Genomic DNA, 18,424 nt, shown 5'->3' with positions numbered 1-18,424 from the left:
AAGAGATCACAGATGCGATGTTGATTGAGAAGACTCTCTCTACCTTCCCCCGTCTCTGCATTGATGGTTGCTAAGAACTATCGAATCGATGTTGCTGCAGGATGGATCACAAGGTTTCATGAGCTTATTCGAGCTATGAATGTCGCTGAAAAGCATGACAACATCCTTGTGAAGAACTATAATTCGAGATCCATGGAAACAGAGCATATTCCGGAATCCAATTATAGTCGCGCCTCTAAGAGAGAGCGCCAAGAGCGAAACCCTAATCTTAGGGATACTTCTGGACGTTCTGGTCCATATAATCGCTCTACTTGGGAAGGTAACTGCCAAAATAGGCGAACACGGAACCGAAGAGGTAAACGTGGAAAGAGAGAGGGAGTCAACGCCTGTGGCCATGTTGGTGGCGCCACCAACACTAAGAGCCATCTAAATGACGCTTTCAAAGCGCCTCAATCAATGGAGTCTGAGCAAAGAGATGTATGTTCTCGATGTGGAGTATCCGGCCATTGGGCACACATTTTTAGAGCTCGTGAAGAAATTGTCACCGCCTACAAAGCATATTGTGAAGCAAGAGAAGCTCACTATATGGAACAAGAAGATCAAGAAGATGATCTAGAGTGAAGGGTTGAAGACTACAAATCTGGCTGGGATCAATAGATCGCCAATTCTGTTTAAGTATTTATTTTTCCAAGAGATGTAATAGGCAAATTGCCATATATTTTTGTAGTAAATGCCAATGGTTTAGTATTTCTTCAAAGTAGTCTCACCCAAAGTAAGTGTGATGTCTAGCTAGGAAAGTTCTGAGATTAGTGGTACTTAAGCGAGCTTTGCTCCACCGACATGTCTCTACTCATCTGGTCACATTTATTTTGGAATTACTGAAAGAAGTTAGACGACTACCATTGTTTTGCATTAGCTAGCATTTGGATTAGATTCTCCTAATGGTTAAAAAGACAATGATGTACTTTGTTGGCTTATGAATAAAATTTCGAGTTCTTTTCATTATGACTCCATTTTGATTCTGAGCATATGACTTTGTGACTACGATGGCTGGGCCATCAGTATTGATTCAAGAACATGGAATAGCCCAAGTTCCCCTTGCCAAAAGGCACCTTGATTACTGTCGCAAAACTCTCTACGCTCCTAAGGCAAATCGCACCTATAAATAGCCAACGAATTCCATAACGCATGTAGAGAACGGAAATGAGTTCCTTTGCAATACCACTAATGATTGGGAATAAAGGCGCATCTTAGAGAAGTTTATGTGTCTCTCTAGTGGACTTTATGTCACTATTCGAGCTATTAAATCCAATAAAGTTATGAGAGAAGATCTCTTGGATTTAGACACATATTGGCTTTGTCACGACAGGATAGGTCATCCTAGTCATGATATGATGATCCGTCTACTAAAGACTTCACATGGACATCCTTCCTTTCGAGCGAAACGAAGCATGAATCAAAAATTGATTCCTGGACTAAGTGTGACCGACGCTGCTGCCTAAGCCACCTCCTCCGTCCACCACCAGCTTAGGGCTGGCACAGTTCCTATCCATGACGCCATGGATAGCGTCCATCATGGTGATGGCGCCCCAGGTGATGTTGCAATCACCAACTTTGCTTCAAATAGCGTTTCAGACGCTTAGCCCCAACCAAAATCCTCATTGGTTGATTTTAAGGCCTCTCGCTCGTTTTACAAAGCCCGTTCCTTAGGGAAGTTAGGACTGAGACCGTCCTATGCCAAGGATATGAAAATACTCATTCTGTTCTTCATAGAATCTGTCGGGATTCTGTGGACTAGTTCAACCAACTTGCGGATGTTTAAATATCTCATGATGTTGGTTGACACGCAAACACGCTGGTCACATGTTGTGCCATTGTCCACTTGTAATGCTGCTTATGCTACACTCCTAGCACATATCATACAACAACGGGCTTACTCCCCGAATCATCCTATTCAGTCAATTGGATTTGACTATGCTAGAGAGTTTACATCGAAGACTTTCGATGGTTATTGCATTAGGGAATGATGTTGGACATCATATCCTCATGTACACACCCAAATGGTCTCTCGGAAACGACTACGATGGTAGTCCGGACATTGGTAATGCGCACCAATCTCCTTATATCCTCTTGGGGTGATGCAATATCGCATGCAGCTATGCTAATTCATCTACGACCCACTACCACTCAATCTACCTCTGCGTTACAGCTAGTGACTGGGTACAAGAATCGTACTTACGCATATTTGAGTGTGCCATTTATGTGCCAATTGCGCCGCCACAGCGCTCTATGATGGGTCCGTATAGACGAATGGGCAACTACATTGGATTTGAGACTCCAACAATCGTCTGCCACTTAATGCTCTTGCAAGGCGATCTCCTTACCGCTAGATTTGTGGGTTGTCACTTTGATGAGACAACCTTCCCGTCGTTAGGGGGAGATAAGAACATATATGTTCAGTAGGAACGACAGGAATTGTCGTGGTCTGTCCCTACTATGTCTTATCTCGATCCCTACTAAAGTGACGAGATCACACATTTGCTGCAAATATGCTTGCAAGGAAGTACGTCCCTACGAGAGGACGTAGCGCCACCCTACACGGAGGTAGGCATGGCGCCAACACCAAAGAGAGTGACACTCTGGCGTTACAGGCCATGGCCCCAGCTAGGATGCGTGGGAGGCCCGTGGGTTCGAAGGATGCTTTGGCACAACCTAATCCTTGAATCATCGACACTCAAAATCCGTCTCATGAGAATCTTCCGGGTTATGGTTATCGTTGGGGGACGCCTCAACGTCAAAACTTATTCCTGAGAATATAGAGCTCTTTGAAAATTACACTAGTGTACATGAGACGTGGGATAGAAACTCCATCATAATTGATGATGTAGTTGCGCATGAGTTTGTTGAGTCTGATGATATCGAACCACGCTCCGTTGATGAATGAATGACAACGTAGAGAAATTTGGCCTAAATGGAAAGATGTGATCCAGGTTAAGTTGGATTCTCTAACGAAGATGAAGGTTTTTGAGCCAGTGATGCCAACACCTCCTAAACATAAAACCTATTGACTAATGGGTCTTCGTTAGAAAGCGTGATGAGAAAAAGAGATGGCAATCTCTCCTTATAGCGCAAGGCTTCTCACAAAACGCTCTGGAATCGACTACGATGAGACATATTCTCTCGTAATGGATGCCATTGCACTCCACTACCCTGTCAGTTTGGTAGTTTCCGAATAACTGATTTTGCAGCTTACAAATATGGTCACTACGTATCTCTATGGGGATCTAGATACGGAATATACATGAAGGTTCATGGTGAACTTCATTTACCCAAGTCAAGTGGCTCTAGACCACGGAGCACGTTTACAAAGAGGTTGAAACGCTCACTAAAATGACTACTTGATTGGGAAGGGATATGCCCACGCGTTTCCATAACAAGTTTCGGATTCCATCGCGATTCATGTTGGACATGATCTTCATTGGAAGCCCTTAAAGAGTTAAGGGAAACCGCTGAACACTTGAAATCCGAGTTTGAGATGAAGGATTTTGGGAGAACACGATGATGTCTCAGTTTGGAACTTGAGCATCGTGTTGATAGATGCTTAGGCATTTTGACAAGGTCAAGCCTTCAAGCACCCTCATGATCGTTCGTAGTCTTGATCCTGAAAAGGATCATCTTTGTTCGAAGGATGATGACGAAGATGTGCTAGGGGCAGAAATGCCCTAGTTAAGTACAATATGCGCATTTTTGTACTTAGCCCAATGCACAAGACCGGACATCTCATATGTTGTGAACTTGTTAGCTAGGTATAGCTGTGTGCCAACGCGACACCATTAGATTGGTGGAAAAAGATATCTTTTGATACTAGAGATGTACGACTGATAGGAGCATGCTTTATCCCTATAGAGAGATGATGGATTCAGACCTATCACACACTAGGAACGCCGCCAACACTGGCCTGCGTCCACTATCCCCTTCCCAAAACAACATGTGTTTTGGAAGGTTTTGCTGATGTTGGGTATCTCTCTGACCCACACAAAAGTCTTCCCAAACTGGTTATGTGTTCACCATGGGTAAAGACCATGATATCTTAGAGGTCTACAGAACAGACCCTAGTCGCTATATCTTTGAACAATGCAGAGATCTTTGCTCTTCACGAAGTGGTTTGTGAATGTATATGGATTGGATCCATAATGACGCATGTTCGAAAAGTTGTGGTTTGAAGTCTACCACAGATGAGCCTACACAAATGAAGCAAGGCTACATCAAAAGCGACAACACCAAGGACAATCAGCAACAACAGAAGCTCCTCAAGATCAAAGTGAACCAGGTTCGATCTGAGGACAATGTGGCAGACTTTTTTACTAAGTCATTGCCTAAATCCACGTTCGAGAAACATGTGGCAAGAATTGGCTTGCGAAAATTATCTGAACTCCCGTGATCGTAGTCATCAGGGGGAGATGTCTACATGTTCGTCTCGAAGCGTGAAGGGTGTGTTGTGCTCTTTTTCCTCTTCGACCGAGGTTATTTTTGTCCCACTGGGTTTTTGTTACTCGGCAAGGTTTTTAGCGAGGCAACGAGAGAAGCACCGCGTTTGAGCAATACAAGGGGGAGTGTTCAAGTAAAACCCTAATTTGTATTTGGCCCAAACTCTAGGTTACTTGACCTAGTGGTAATAGGGTTCAATTAGAAGAATCTAGAGATTATCTTTCATTGTATGATTCAGACTCTATGCATTGTAATCCTCTATGTAAAGAGGCCCCTATTATCAATGAGAATACACAGCGATTTTCTCTCAATTTTTGATTCCCTAAAACACTTTGTTAATTTTTTTTTAAAAAAATACTACTATTCGTCTTCCACAACTGTTTTTTTTTCCCTCATTCTCTCCTCTTCTTCTCTGTCTATCTCTCAATCATCTTCTTCTGAGCATGCCCTCTTCCTCTATGTTCCTTTTATGGAGATCAATATAACACAATCCCAACTTGAATCAATCAAGATGACCTTCACATGCTTGTTGTAATTTTAATTTTCATATTCCATACATATAAATGTTTTAGCTCATCACTCGACCCTGAATCACTCATCACCAACCTCGACCTCTTCTTCTCCTTCTTCGATTCGAAAACCTTCCGAGAACTCGAAGAACCAACACTTCCACTAACCAGGCTTCTTCCTCACAAAATTAAACACCCCGAAGAATTCCTATTCTTCACCAACACCCCAGAAGGGCCAACAAATCTCACACCTTCATCCATCTACATCCCCCACTCTCAAAAACCCCCAAATTCCAAACCCCACCCTTCAATTCATCCCCAATTCACCAAATCCGACCCGTACACAAATCCGATCGGATCTTTTAAGAGCTAAAATGAATTATGAATATCAACAAAAAGAAGATCAAAGCCTCCAAATAGTCGATTGAAATTACCGATTACTCTCCAAATACCTCCAGATCCAGAACGATCAGTGTTAAGATCCAAAATTTAAGCTCCGCCGGTGGATCGGTGGAGGTAGAGCTTGCCGAAGATGTGGAGGGCAGTGATGAAGTCGTTGAAGTAGAGGCTCATGACGAGCATGATAGTGGGGGAGATCTTCAAGCCAGGAGCGTCGTCGGTGTAGAACCTGAGTATGTTGTTTCCGGCACTAGAGCCACCGCCGCTACCGCCCATGCCTCCGGAGCTGGAGTTGCCGCCTCCATCGATACAACGGCTGCGCATTCCAGCTGTGGCAGCAGCTGAACCACGAGGAGCCATGACGCCGGGGCGTGAGGAATCGACTGAAGGGCATCTGTTTAGGGATAAAAAGAAAGGAGGTCGTAGGGGGTGGAGGAGAAGAGATAAAAAGAAAGAAAAAAAAAAAAAAAAACAAATAAAGAAAAAAGAATAAATAAAAAAAGAGAAAGGAATAAATTTATTAAAAAAAAAAAAAAAACTGAGGTCCGGTGTGGAGGTAGGCCAACATTTCTATTGGCAAATAGGAAGTTTCCAAGTCCATGCCCAAGTACTTATTACTTCTTGGGTCGTAATTGCTGGCTTAGCTGTTTTAGAACCATCAATGATTGGTGAACCCGCGGATCCATTTGCAACTCCTTTGGAAATATTGCCTGAATGGTATTTCTTTCCCGTATTCAGGACAAAAAGCTTTGATCCTGCTGGGGGTCCTTGTATAAGGATCGTGAACCATAGCAGCCTCCAGGTCATATGATACCCGCAAAACGAAAAAAGCCCTCAATGAGCACATTCCACGTTGTTCGGATGAGATAGACTACCAAATGCTATTACCTGACAAGCTTCCTTATCTTGATGTGATTCTTACTTGCTTATGAGGGAACCGCTTTCTTTGGCATAATAGACATTTCGCCGCGACTTAACTGAGATTTTAGACGGCAAGGACTTATTGGTCCGAAATTTTGAAGTACAAGGACTAAACGTGTGAAATTAGAAGGCCAGGGACTGAAGTGTTTTATGGTCAAAAGCTCAAGGACTAAACATTATTTAGTCCTTCAAAGAAAAAGAAAACCAGAAACCTAAATGATCAAAGATGGTCTCTCCTTCAGTGATATGATCATCCAATCATTTGATGTAACTAGCAAATATTAATTAAGCGATCAGTTGCAAGCTAACGACCAATCTTGAAATAAAGGGAGTGAAGAAGAAGAAGAGATGAACAAGGAAGAAGCGACAAAGGGCAAGTTTTTTTTTCTTCCTCCTTCTTTTAACGAAGAACAGTTTTGTATTCTTTATTTATTTCTTTAACAATGTGTTGGTTTATTTAAATTTTTTTTTTTGGGTGATAGTTGAAAAGACGAAAAAGCCCTTCGTGTGCTAACTAAGTTAACGGAAAATTAGATGAAAAGTCTAAAAAATAACGATAGGGTGTAAATCGGCAACAATTAGAAAAGTGAGGGTGTAGATAATCAAAATTGAAATGTCAGGGGGTAAATCGACAGCCATGGGAAAAGTCAGGGTGCAATTTGGCTATTTTGCCTTTGAAATTTAATCGAACATTTTTCATAGTATGAAAATCTTTTTGGAGTAAGAAAGGGAATTCTAATTAGTTTTCTTTTAGTTGTTTGATTTCATTGATTTTGTTCAACTTTATAAGAATAGCAAATCCTAATCCTAATCCCAATCCAATTCAATCTGAAAAATTAGAAGGATTGAATTCAAATTATGTGAAAAAAAAAAAAAAGTGCTAAAATGAGAATCATTTTAGCCATTTTACCTTTTTTTGGGGCTCACATGCTTGTTACGTTACTTTTTTAATGTCTCCGTTATGAAAATTTGACGGAAGTATGTCATTGATAGACTTATAAGTGTTCAGGTATCACATTGATAGCATTGTGAGTCTGGGTATCAAATTGGCCTGTACACAAGAGTTGAGGCACTGATGGTAATTTTTCTCATTTCTTTACTAACCAATCTGGTAACTTCTTACTAATCTATGCAGGTTTCTAATGATCATGGTATTTTCTCTATTTGACATGGGTATTATGAGAGCATCAGGGGTGGAGAAGAAGCTGAAGAAGATGGAGCTAAACTACGAACGGTACGGATCATGGTGCATCACAAAAGTAAAAAAAGTGATAAAGGCTACGATAGCTAGGCTAGGGTTTTCATTTAATTAGTAGGTCGTTCTTTGGTTTTCCATTAAGTAATCGTATGCTCTTATCCCATACACCAGGGCACTGGACACTATACCAACAGCATCAAATTTAATTGCTGAACTTACATCTTGAGGGCAAGAATCAATCGAAATTAATTTCTGAATCCTTTGAGCGTCTTAAGTTTGCCTAAAAATGCACGCTCGAAAGTTGTTCCCTCAAAAGTGAGCAAGGGATGTTTGATTTCTTTGGCAAGAGTGTCAACATTTAGAGTCACCTAGCTTGTACAACCTCGCTCGCCTGGCTTGCCTGAGACCTCGAATAAAATCAAGAGCTTCAGCCTGAAAATCTAGTCTAACGAAAGAGCCTCCTGGAGGAGACAACTACAAATTTTGAGACCATACTTCTTTTAATACTTGAGCTACCTTCAGTCCACGGACAATTATTACATCCAATTTTCTTGTTCCAATCAAATTCTTTTACTTCTGCATTTTCTTGCTCCAATAATGGAACTAATCATGGGGGACATCACTGAAGAACTGTTCTTCGAGAACCAGACTGTATCCTTTTTTTTATGTCAAAAATTAAATTGACTGATCGAATAATTCATTTTATCCACAAGTATGGAATTATATATATGGCTATCAGGCTATGATTCCAGAGTTTCGCAGTGCATTGTTTCTAGTCTGGAACTGTTTGATACAGCATATATTCATGACTTTGTCATCAAATAGTTCAATTTCAACATCATGAATTAAAATGGTTTTAAAATATTACTGTTCATGGCCAAAGCTATGAAAGCTCTAGGTATCTGAATTTAGCTTCCCACTGTCTCCAGCTAGAAAAGATCCAGATTGTAAATGTGAATATCAATAGTTAGTTGATTAATTCATATTCGACTACCACAATGTTGTCTTATTACTTATGTTGGCTGCCTACCTTCTTTCAGCTTCCTCTCATTTTCATCCTACAAATGAGGTACATATATTTTCTAGATTCGAATATTATGTCTACGAAGAACGACCCCCAAACCCCACCCGTGTTGGAAATTTAGGTCGGTGGATGCTATTTTCATCACTGGATTCATCTCCTACAAAATCTCACAAACACAATAGATTAATAACAAATGATAACCCTTTCAAAAAATAATAATAATAATAACAAATGATAAAACAATAACCATCATGTTGTTGTTATAATAGATTAAAATAAAGGATTATATGACTTATCTCTTGGATTTGTAGGTTTCCGAATGACGACACATCATTTTAAAAGAGTTTACGGTTGAGGCGTGTAAACACTGTCCTTAAGAGTAGATTTCGCCTCAAAGAGACAATTTTTTTATTGTAGCAGGTTTGTAACGCCCTACTCTCTAGGGTACAACAACCGTTAATCTTTATAAATGTACAATTGTTAATTTTTATAAGCGTACACTCATAAACTTGGATCCTAAAATTACTTCGGTTATTTCCTTTGGCATGATAGCATAATTGAAAATATTTTATTTAGGACTCTATGCAAAGGGGAGTTGGGAAAACTTATAGAGAAATACAATAAGCAAGGTATATGAATAGAGAATGTGTTTCTGTGTAATTTTTTGTTTGGGCAATGTTTATATAGGGCTTTTTTTTTTTTTAAATTTATATAGGATTTCTTAAGACTCGCTCATTTATGTGTTAGACACTTTTTTGAATCAATCCAAACAACTTTCATTCAACTCAAGCCAGAACTGCACGGATACATACATTCCCTTGCCATCTATGGGCAAGTCTAGGACGTGGTATGCTAGCACCACTCATTAGACAATCAGTGCTCACAAATGAAAGCAAGCCTATAACTATTAAAAAACTAGAATACAGTACATAGGCATAGTTCAACGAAAAACTAAAATCTCTCCTTTTCATCCAAGTTGGGGCTAGGAGGTATGGCTGGGTCCAGCCTCCTGGATCCCAAATTCGAAACCCCATAGAACCAGATCCCAAAACTTTGAGCTTCAAATCCGGATTTAGATGTTGCACCCAAATTTGTTTGGGCACCCAAAAGAAATTGGACACCCTAACACATTTGGGCCACACGATTGATCTGTGCACCCAACCCAACTTTGACTTTCCCTTTTCTGCGCTGTTTCCGGTCAACGTCGTCATCGGCGTCACCTGCAGCACCTAGATTGCTTCGTCGCGGCTCCGTCAAACCAGATGCCTTCATTCGCAGTTATAAGGCTGTGGAAGCTACTACCACGCCAATCCACAGTCGGCACCCAGGCATCGAGCCCCTGTTGGCCTGCAAAACCAGCAGTCCACTGCAAGCCCAGCACCAAGCCGAAATCTTGATTCTTCCATGATTGATTCACCATCTGCCTCTAGGTGAAGCCCTCCAAGGCTGGCAGAAGCTCCCCTCTGTTCACCGCCGTCAATACCAGGTCTCGCCATAGGCGACTACTCCATGAAGTACCACCTACCCCCGGCCTAGATTTGAGTTGAGCTCGGCAAGGCCGCATCCGCCACGGCCATTCACGCTTCCACCCCGCTTGGATTCTGAACAAATCAGACCACCTATCATTCTCCCTTGCATCATCGAAGCCATTCTGACGAGACACCGAAGTGGTGATGAATGTTTTAGGGCAAAATTGAGTGACCGTCGCACAAGATCGACGTTTGAGGGCCATCATCAGATGGCTTAGAGAGGAGGTCAAAGCCGGCCGCCATTGCTTTTGCAGGCTAGGGTTTGGGTAGAGGCAGAGGCGGAGGGAGATAGGGGCACACTGGGTCACGTGCCCCAGTTTTGATTTTCAAAATTTATATATTACATATTAACGAGGTGGGTGAGCGAATGATGGTCGAGTTCAGTTGGTAGGGCACAAGGCTCTTAACGTTGTTGTTGGGGGTTCGATTCCCATGGGTTTCAGACCAAAGAAAGAAGTGCAGACCAGATATCATTTTTGGACCCAAGTTTTGAAATTTTGATAATATAATATTATAAACAATTTTGACATCAGTCATGTTTTCTTTTTACTTATAAATTTTTAAGTCCAATACCAAAATTATTAAAAAAATACTTTATTAACATCAATAACAATTCTCAGCTATTCTTTTGTTAATTATAAACTTTTTTTTTTACAAAGTTAAAATACTTGAAAAGAAAATTAAATCTTGTTGCAAAAATCATCGAGTATAAATAGCTCATTGGAGTTATTTTAAAGGATATTTTATATTTTAATATTATTGTGTTCTTTTCGTGCCCCAGTAAACTTAAATTTCTGGCTCCGCCACTGGGTAGAGGTGAGCTATTTATGTGTTAGACACTTAGACATTATATTTGTATTGAATATTGAGTTTTTTTTTTTTTTTTTGAGAAATATTGAATATTGAGTTGAATGGTATGAAACGGTTGAGTACATTGCATTATAACACAACGTATCAAAATTTTATTCGAAATGAAACCTTACACTAATGTACAATTAATGATGAATATTTATAACAATATTGCAGTGATAACCGTTACAATAACGATTTGTATTTTGAAATAACTATCAAAATTCCAACAACACTAACAACATTGCTCATACCTAAAAACAAAACCCCGCCTCCACGATCCATTAAACCATTAACCCAACTTGACGCGAGATCTTCAACCGCAGAAACAAAGTCAAAAGAACTAACATAGACAAAGAGAAGTATATGACCCAAAAAAAAAAAGGGCAAAGAGAAGTATGCCAAAACCTAGACATGGAAGGAGGCGCCGACGTGAGAATCCGGTCATCACCGCCCTCACTTGCACCCAAGGAGAAACGAACCCCACCAGCATGGATCAAACGCATTGAGATGCCGTCAAGAAACCGTAGGAGGGGCTACGAGAGAGATCGAGAAGACATGTCGATCACCAACATAAACTAGGTAAAGAAATAGCCTTTTTTCATATCAAAGTCCCCGTCAAACAATTGAAGTAGGCAATTTGACATATAGCTAAACAGCAGACACCATCAGCATGCATGTTGGGTTAATTAAGCTTAATATTTTACGTGATTACATGTGTTTTGGCTCACAAACCGAGTTAGAACCCGCCCTCCCCTTTCCATGTGGGTTGCCTTCGTGCCTTCGTCGCCTAGCGAAACTTCATAGGATGCAAATTTGTCCACGGATGCCACGTGTGACCCGCTGCGAGAGCGCCACGTGGTTAAGCCCTCGGATACCTTTCGCTGCTGATAATAAATAATGCAAATTGCAGAAGGACGAAAAACTAGCTGCAATTATTTGATTAATTTCAGATCCAACACTAGTGTCTCTCAGGAAAGCCACAAAATTCTCTTTAGGTGCAGAGAGAGGAATCCTACGCTTATGAGAATACAATTTGTTATAAAATAAAAAATAAAAAAAAACTATAGTTACGTTTGTTGAACTGATCAATAATAATAATTATAATTAACATTTGTTTGAGTTTAAATAGAGAATTTTCGGTGTTTGTAATGAAAATTTGACAATGTTTGATCAGATTTTAGTGAGGCATACTTGCCACATGACAAGGCACCGCCCAATTATGATCAATTCTTTCGTAATTTTTTTTTTCTCGCCATAGTAAACAATCATGTAAGAAAAAATCATCATGGTGTTCATTTTATACATTCTCGGTCAATTTTTTTTCCTAGTCACATATCTAGATAATCAACTGGACAACCACTACAAACAATCTTAAATACTAAACCGTAACTTAAACCATCCTTCTAGTAATTACGAGTTGATAGTTGCTCCTCGCACCTGTATTAAAATTGCAAAAGATAAAAAAAATATTTTCTCTCCTGAGTTTTGATATATGACAAAGTCACAAATTAATAAATTGAGCTTCGAGTCATCGGCGTATTTTTCATTTGACACCTAGTAGTGTCAAATTACTTTGGTTACTTGAGCTTATGACTCTTTTCTGATATGCCCACTACGGATTACTATGTGTAATTTTGACTCTCACTGCATTAACAGGTTGACACTCATTTCTTTAAAAAATGTAAAAAATGTTTAATTTTGAAGAAATTATTAAAATTACATAACGCATACAATTTATTGTCATTTAATAAAAAGAGATGTGCAAAACCGAATTTTGTTCAAACAGGTAGGCAGTACAACTAGATTTTCTGGATGCACTAACCATTGCAAAATTGCAGTATGCTTTTCTCTTTTTTTTTGGTCAATGAATTTAAGTTCGATAAAGGTCACCTATCAAAGACGAAACATGGTACACGAAATGGATCTAAAGACACTTTCCCTATCAACGTGATGAAGAGTTTCATTATCAACTCATTTGAAGAAAATCTGTGGTAGTCTGGGCATGAATCTACAAACCTAAACTAAAAAAGGGATTGCATTAAATGAAAGGGTCTAAATGAAAAGAAAGGTCACCCTATACTCGTGGACATCAACGAGTTATTTTCTTTTTTCCCTTCAAATTTTCAATAATCTTTGGATCCACGTCAATTCTTCTAAAATGCGATAATTTTACAAACAACAACTCACTATTTAATTGTTTTCAAAGTAGTGATGACTTGAAATCGAGTAGAGCCCATATACTTCATGCCCCTTATGGCCCTATCTAATCATTAGCACTAGCATCAGCACCAGCACCGGCAACCCAACCAGCGACGAAGACATCTTTAGTAACTTAAACCGAACTTGCTGCTTTGGTCACAGTCCATGCTGCTGAGTAGTAATTTAACCAACTTTTATAGAAACAAATGTAATTAATAGTTTCGCACTAAAATTTTTGCAGAAATCAATCACTGATTAGCGTTTTTTAAAGTGTTTGTATGACGTCATTTGTAGTGGTTGACGTCACCAGTGATGTTGAAAAAACCTAAGGGAAGTAAAATTTAAAGACAACAAAATCAAAAGGGAAATATATATCCAAATTTGGATGTGCAAAAAAACAAAACTCTTTAAACTCCATGTTCTTTTTTTTTCCCTTGTGTTTTTTTTTTTTATTAACAGAAACTATCCAGGTTCATACTTCCCAAGAATCCAGACACAAACGACATGGTTTGCCCGAACTAAACCGAGTAAGATACAAGAAGAGTAATACATAGATAGATTTGGACGTCGTTTGTATATTGTACGACACAGACACTGTATTTGTATACCTTGGCGTGTCTCACTCTCTCTCTCTCTCTCTCTCTCTCTGCGTCAGTTTCTCTAAAGCAAACCATAACCCTCTCAAACTCTCACTCTCTCTCTCTCTCTCTCTCTCTCTCTCTCAGCTCTGCTCTTCTTTCCCATTTCCCACACAAATCCCACAAACCCTTTAACACACAGACACTCACAAATCTCTTTCTTTCTCTGTCTGAAATGGATAAATTCCAGGGTAGCCTATGAGGAGTTCGATGAAGAAGCCCAGCAAGCCGACATTCCCACTACCGGACTCGGATCTTCAGCCGGAGCGGCCGCCCAGCAGGAGGAAATCCCGGGGCTCCGGTTTGCCCCGGCTCAAGCGGGCCGGGCTTCCCACCGGGAAACGGAGCCGGCCCGAGACGCCTTTACTCAAGTGGAAGATCGAGGAGAACGGGAAGGAGAGGCGGAAAGACCAAAATGACCTTGACGAGGAGGAGGGAGAAGAGGGAGGAGGAGGAGCGAGGAGGAAGGGCAAGAAGGGGAGAGAGGTGCCCATGTCGGCCAGGAAGCTCGCCGCCGGACTCTGGAGGCTACAGTTGCCGGAGACCGGCGCCGAGAGACGGAGTGCCCAGCAGCTAGGGTTTCAGGTCTGAGCTTGCATTTCAACTCCCAATGCATCTCAGAGATCTGCAATTTTTTATTTTGGGTCAAATGGGTCCTTCTTTGAAACTATTCATGAATCTGATTTCATTGGAGTTTTGACCTTTTTCAATAATTTAAAATTTTGATTTTTTTTTTTTCTGTTTATTTTTCTTTCTGATTGATAAGTTTGTTTAACTTGCAAGTTTTGAGTTAGATAACTGCTGATAGTTCTTTCCTTTCTTCAATTTGGGGTTTAAGAAACCAAGCAGTGTACCACAAGATTTGTGCATTGTTTTCGATGATGGCGCAATGAGCTGGGATTAGTACTCAGAAGAAAAATTAGATGAGAGCTCATCTGGGTTGATTGATCTGTGTTATTTTAACCATTGAAATTATTCTCTTCCTCTCTTTTTGAAATGATGATCATTGTGCCTCTAGGGTTAAGGTTGAAATCTTGATTAGATTGGTAATGCCTTTCAGTTTGTATTACTCTCCTGCTTAGTATCTCGTACTATGGTAATTGGTTGTTGAGAATTTCTTAGCCTTTTGTCTTTTGATAAGATTAGTGATGTTTACTTCAAGCACATTCTATATGTTTTAAGATGGAACTGTGACCTACAAGTTACCGTGGATGACAACTATGCATTCAGTTTATATGTTCCGAAAATCCCGGGTCCTTACGTGCTATATTTTTTGTGTGTGTATATGTTGTCGTAGTATTTCGTCTTCTCAAGGGGCAGGTGGTTATGGGGGTCTGTTGTATGCTGTGGATATTGAGATTCATTATTCTTCTCTTCTTTGCAGCCTGATGCAGGCCATATTGGAGCACCATTTCTCCGCCAACGCAATAACAAAGGATTTGCTTCTGAAGCAAAGGATAATTTACAAAGCCCTGGTTCCACCTCAAGGAATGGATTCTTGCGCAAGGTATAATTCTTCCAATGCATTATGATCAGTAAGTTCTGAACGGGTATCATGTTTTTCAAACTGAAGTACAATACCAATTCTTTATCGTTGGGTGCACGTTGCAGACGTGCTGAGCTCCATTTAAGTGCAGCTATCTGGCATGAACGTATCAATTGAGATGATTTGCTTTCCAATAATCTGTGTTACGTTACACACGTTAAAGATCGTCTGTTTAAAAAAAAAAAAAAAAAAAAAGATGATCCTTTTTATCTAATCACCTATTTTGGTTCCCAAAGGAATGAATTGTCATGGTATGAGATTGAAGAAATTTTACATTTGTATATAAAAAGAAAAATAAGTGACTCATAGAATTTCGTTTCCCATGGGGGAACTTAAATATGTAATCAAACATTTTTGGAAGAAAATTCAACAGAAAGATTTACTTGTCTTAAAGATGTGGTATGAATCAACTTGTACCACATTCTTTTCACTGAATGAAATGATACAACCTCTTTAAGAGGAAGATTGTTATTTATGGAAAACTATAGGGAATGTATGGAGTTTTTTGATTGGGAGAAGCACAAATGAGGTCAATTCAGATTAAGCCTTGGTAGATTTACCAAAAAAAGAGAAAGGGGGAAAATATGGGAGATCATGTGGAATATTTATATAACTAGATTGATTATATGAATTATTTTCTTAGAAGGTCTTTTTTTTTTTTTGTGAATTGTTAGAACAAACATGAACGACTTAAATGGATGGATACGAAACATGTCCTCATTTAACCTTATTAGGGAATAACTTGTTCAAACTATCATATTAGCTTTTTCTTGTTTCAGTTCTGCCTCTTATGTCTGCATTTCCCCATAAGCAATTTAAGATATGTATTTCCTTTGTTTTTCACCTCTAAGATTTAGCTTCAACCTCCATTTCAGTTATCCAACTCTGTCATGGAAGGTGCAACAAAATGGGATCCTGTCTGCTTAAAATCATCAGAAGAGGTACGCCAGATTTACAGCCAAATGAAGCTTCTTGACCAACAAGCGTCTGCTGTATCAGTGGTAAATGTACTTGAATCTGAATTAGAGCAGGCTCGAGCCTGCATTCAGGAGCTTGAGTTGGAGCGGCGTTCCTCAAAAAAGAAACTCGAACACTTCTTGAGGAACATGAATGAGGAAAAGGTTGCATGGCGGAGCAGAGAGCATGAGAAAATTCGGGCATTTATCGATGACATCAAGGTTGAATTGAACCGGGAAAGGAAGAGTCGTCAGAGAACTGAAATACTCAATTCCAAATTGGTTAATGAGCTTGCTGATGCTAAGTTATCTGCAAAGCGATACATGCAGGACTATGAAAAAGAAAGAAAGGCAAGAGAATTAATTGAGGAAGTATGTGATGAGCTTGCTAAGGAAATCGGAGAAGACAAGGCTGAAGTTGAAGCATTAAAGAGAGAATCTATGAAACTCAGAGATGACGTGGAAGAGGAAAGGAAGATGTTGCAGATGGCTGAGGTCTGGCGTGAGGAACGTGTTCAAATGAAGCTGGTTGACGCAAAGGTGGCAGTTGAGGAGAAGTATTCTCTGATGAACAAGCTTGTGGCAGATCTTGAGAATTTTTTGAAGTCAAGAAGTTCAACCCCAGATGTGAAGGAAATGAGAGAAGGAGAGTTTCTTCGACAGGCTGCTGCTGCTGTAAACATTCAAGACGTCAAGGACTTTTCTTATGAACCCCCCAATCCTGATGATATCTTTTCCGTGTTTGAAGAAGTTAATTTTGGTGAGCCTAATGAGAGGGAGATTGAACAGTGTGTTGCTTACAGTCCTGCTAGTCATGCTTCTAAAATTCGTACTGTGAGTCCTGAAGCTAATGGAATCGATAAAAACCGGATCCAGAGGCACGCAATTGCATATGTTGGTGAGAATGGTGACATAGAAGAAGATGAGAGTGGATGGGAAACTGTGAGCCATCTTGAGGATCAGGACTCAAGCTATTCACCAGACGGGAGTGCCCCATCGGTCAATAAGAATCACCGAGAGAGTAACGTCACAGATAGTGGAACCGAATGGGAAGAAGAAAATGATGGGGAGGAAACACCAATTACCGAAATCAGTGAGATTTGCTCGGTGCCAATAAAGCAGTCGAAGAAGGTATCAAGTATAGCAAGGCTTTGGAGATCTGGCCCAAATAATGAAGACAACTACAAGATTATCTCGGTAGAAGGAATAAACGGTAGGCTCTCAAATGGAAGGATATCCAAAGGGGATATTTTGTCTCCGGATCGAGGTTCAGGTAAAGGTGGTTTTAGCCCCTCTGATTTAGTGGGGCAGTGGAGTTCACCGGACTCTGGGAATCATCATATTCGGGGTATGAAAGGGTGCATCCCTCTTGGTGCGCAGAAGAACAGTTTGAAGGCAAGACTTTTGGAGGCAAGGTTGGACAGTCAAAAAGTTCAACTGCGTCATGTGCTTAAACAGAAGATCTAGACATAGAGTAGCAGCAGAGCTTGCTCATGAGAGACAGTCACAGACCCAGAAGACAAAAGAAAGCAGGGTTCAACAGGGTACCAACTTTTTGCTACTTGAAACTGCTCAAAGGTGGTCATGAGGAGCCTATGAATAAAATGCACATGATGACGGACTCCTTTTGCAAGTGATCCAGAAAGCAAGTCATTATTGTTGTATCATTTGAAGTCTAGAATAGAATCTGAAGAAAATTGTAGACCAATGATAACATTTCCTAGTTTGTAATATGTAATCATTGTTATGAGAAATGTTTCATTCAGTTTATAGTATGGAAATCTTCTCTCAGTGAGTTGGGAAATAATGAATTTCTGGTTACTTTAGGGAGGGGGACTTGAGCTCTGACGTTCTGCAATACTGTATTTCGAGAAATGTTTTGCCCATGCTTCTTACAAGTCGCCGCCTCATCCTGTAAACCATCAACATTGATTTTGGTAAAATTTACTGTTAGGAGAGGGGGAGGCTCGCGCAGATTGCACTCAGAAGAAATGCTTTGCCCTAAGACCTCCTTTGAGGCACAAGATGTGTGGGAGATGACACCGAGAGTGCTGCATTTGACGTTGACACAAGAAACCAAGAAAGAGCCAAGGAGCCAATTTGTAGTGGAACAGGTTACACAATGTTGGAATAGAATATGCGCAGACCCTGCACAAAAAGTGCTT

At 40.1% G+C, this 18,424-nt stretch overlaps 1 protein-coding gene across 1 annotated transcript; it reads left to right on the top strand.

Moving 5' to 3' along the window:
• The first annotated feature begins 13,763 nt into the window (after positions 1 to 13,763).
• Positions 13,764 to 18,040, top strand: LOC133734373 (uncharacterized). The gene is made up of 3 exons (XM_062162006.1): positions 13,764 to 14,342; positions 15,142 to 15,264; positions 16,179 to 18,040. Exons 1-3 carry the CDS (start codon positions 13,956 to 13,958, stop codon positions 17,724 to 17,726), a joined length of 2,058 nt encoding a protein of 685 aa, XP_062017990.1. The 5' UTR covers positions 13,764 to 13,955; the 3' UTR covers positions 17,727 to 18,040.
• Positions 18,041 to 18,424: the final 384 nt, after the last annotated feature.

The sequence above is a fragment of the Rosa rugosa genome, chromosome 2 (assembly GCF_958449725.1).
Source record: "Rosa rugosa chromosome 2, drRosRugo1.1, whole genome shotgun sequence".
Lineage (NCBI taxonomy): Eukaryota > Viridiplantae > Streptophyta > Magnoliopsida > Rosales > Rosaceae > Rosa > Rosa rugosa.
This window is presented reverse-complemented; position numbering and strand designations above follow the sequence as displayed.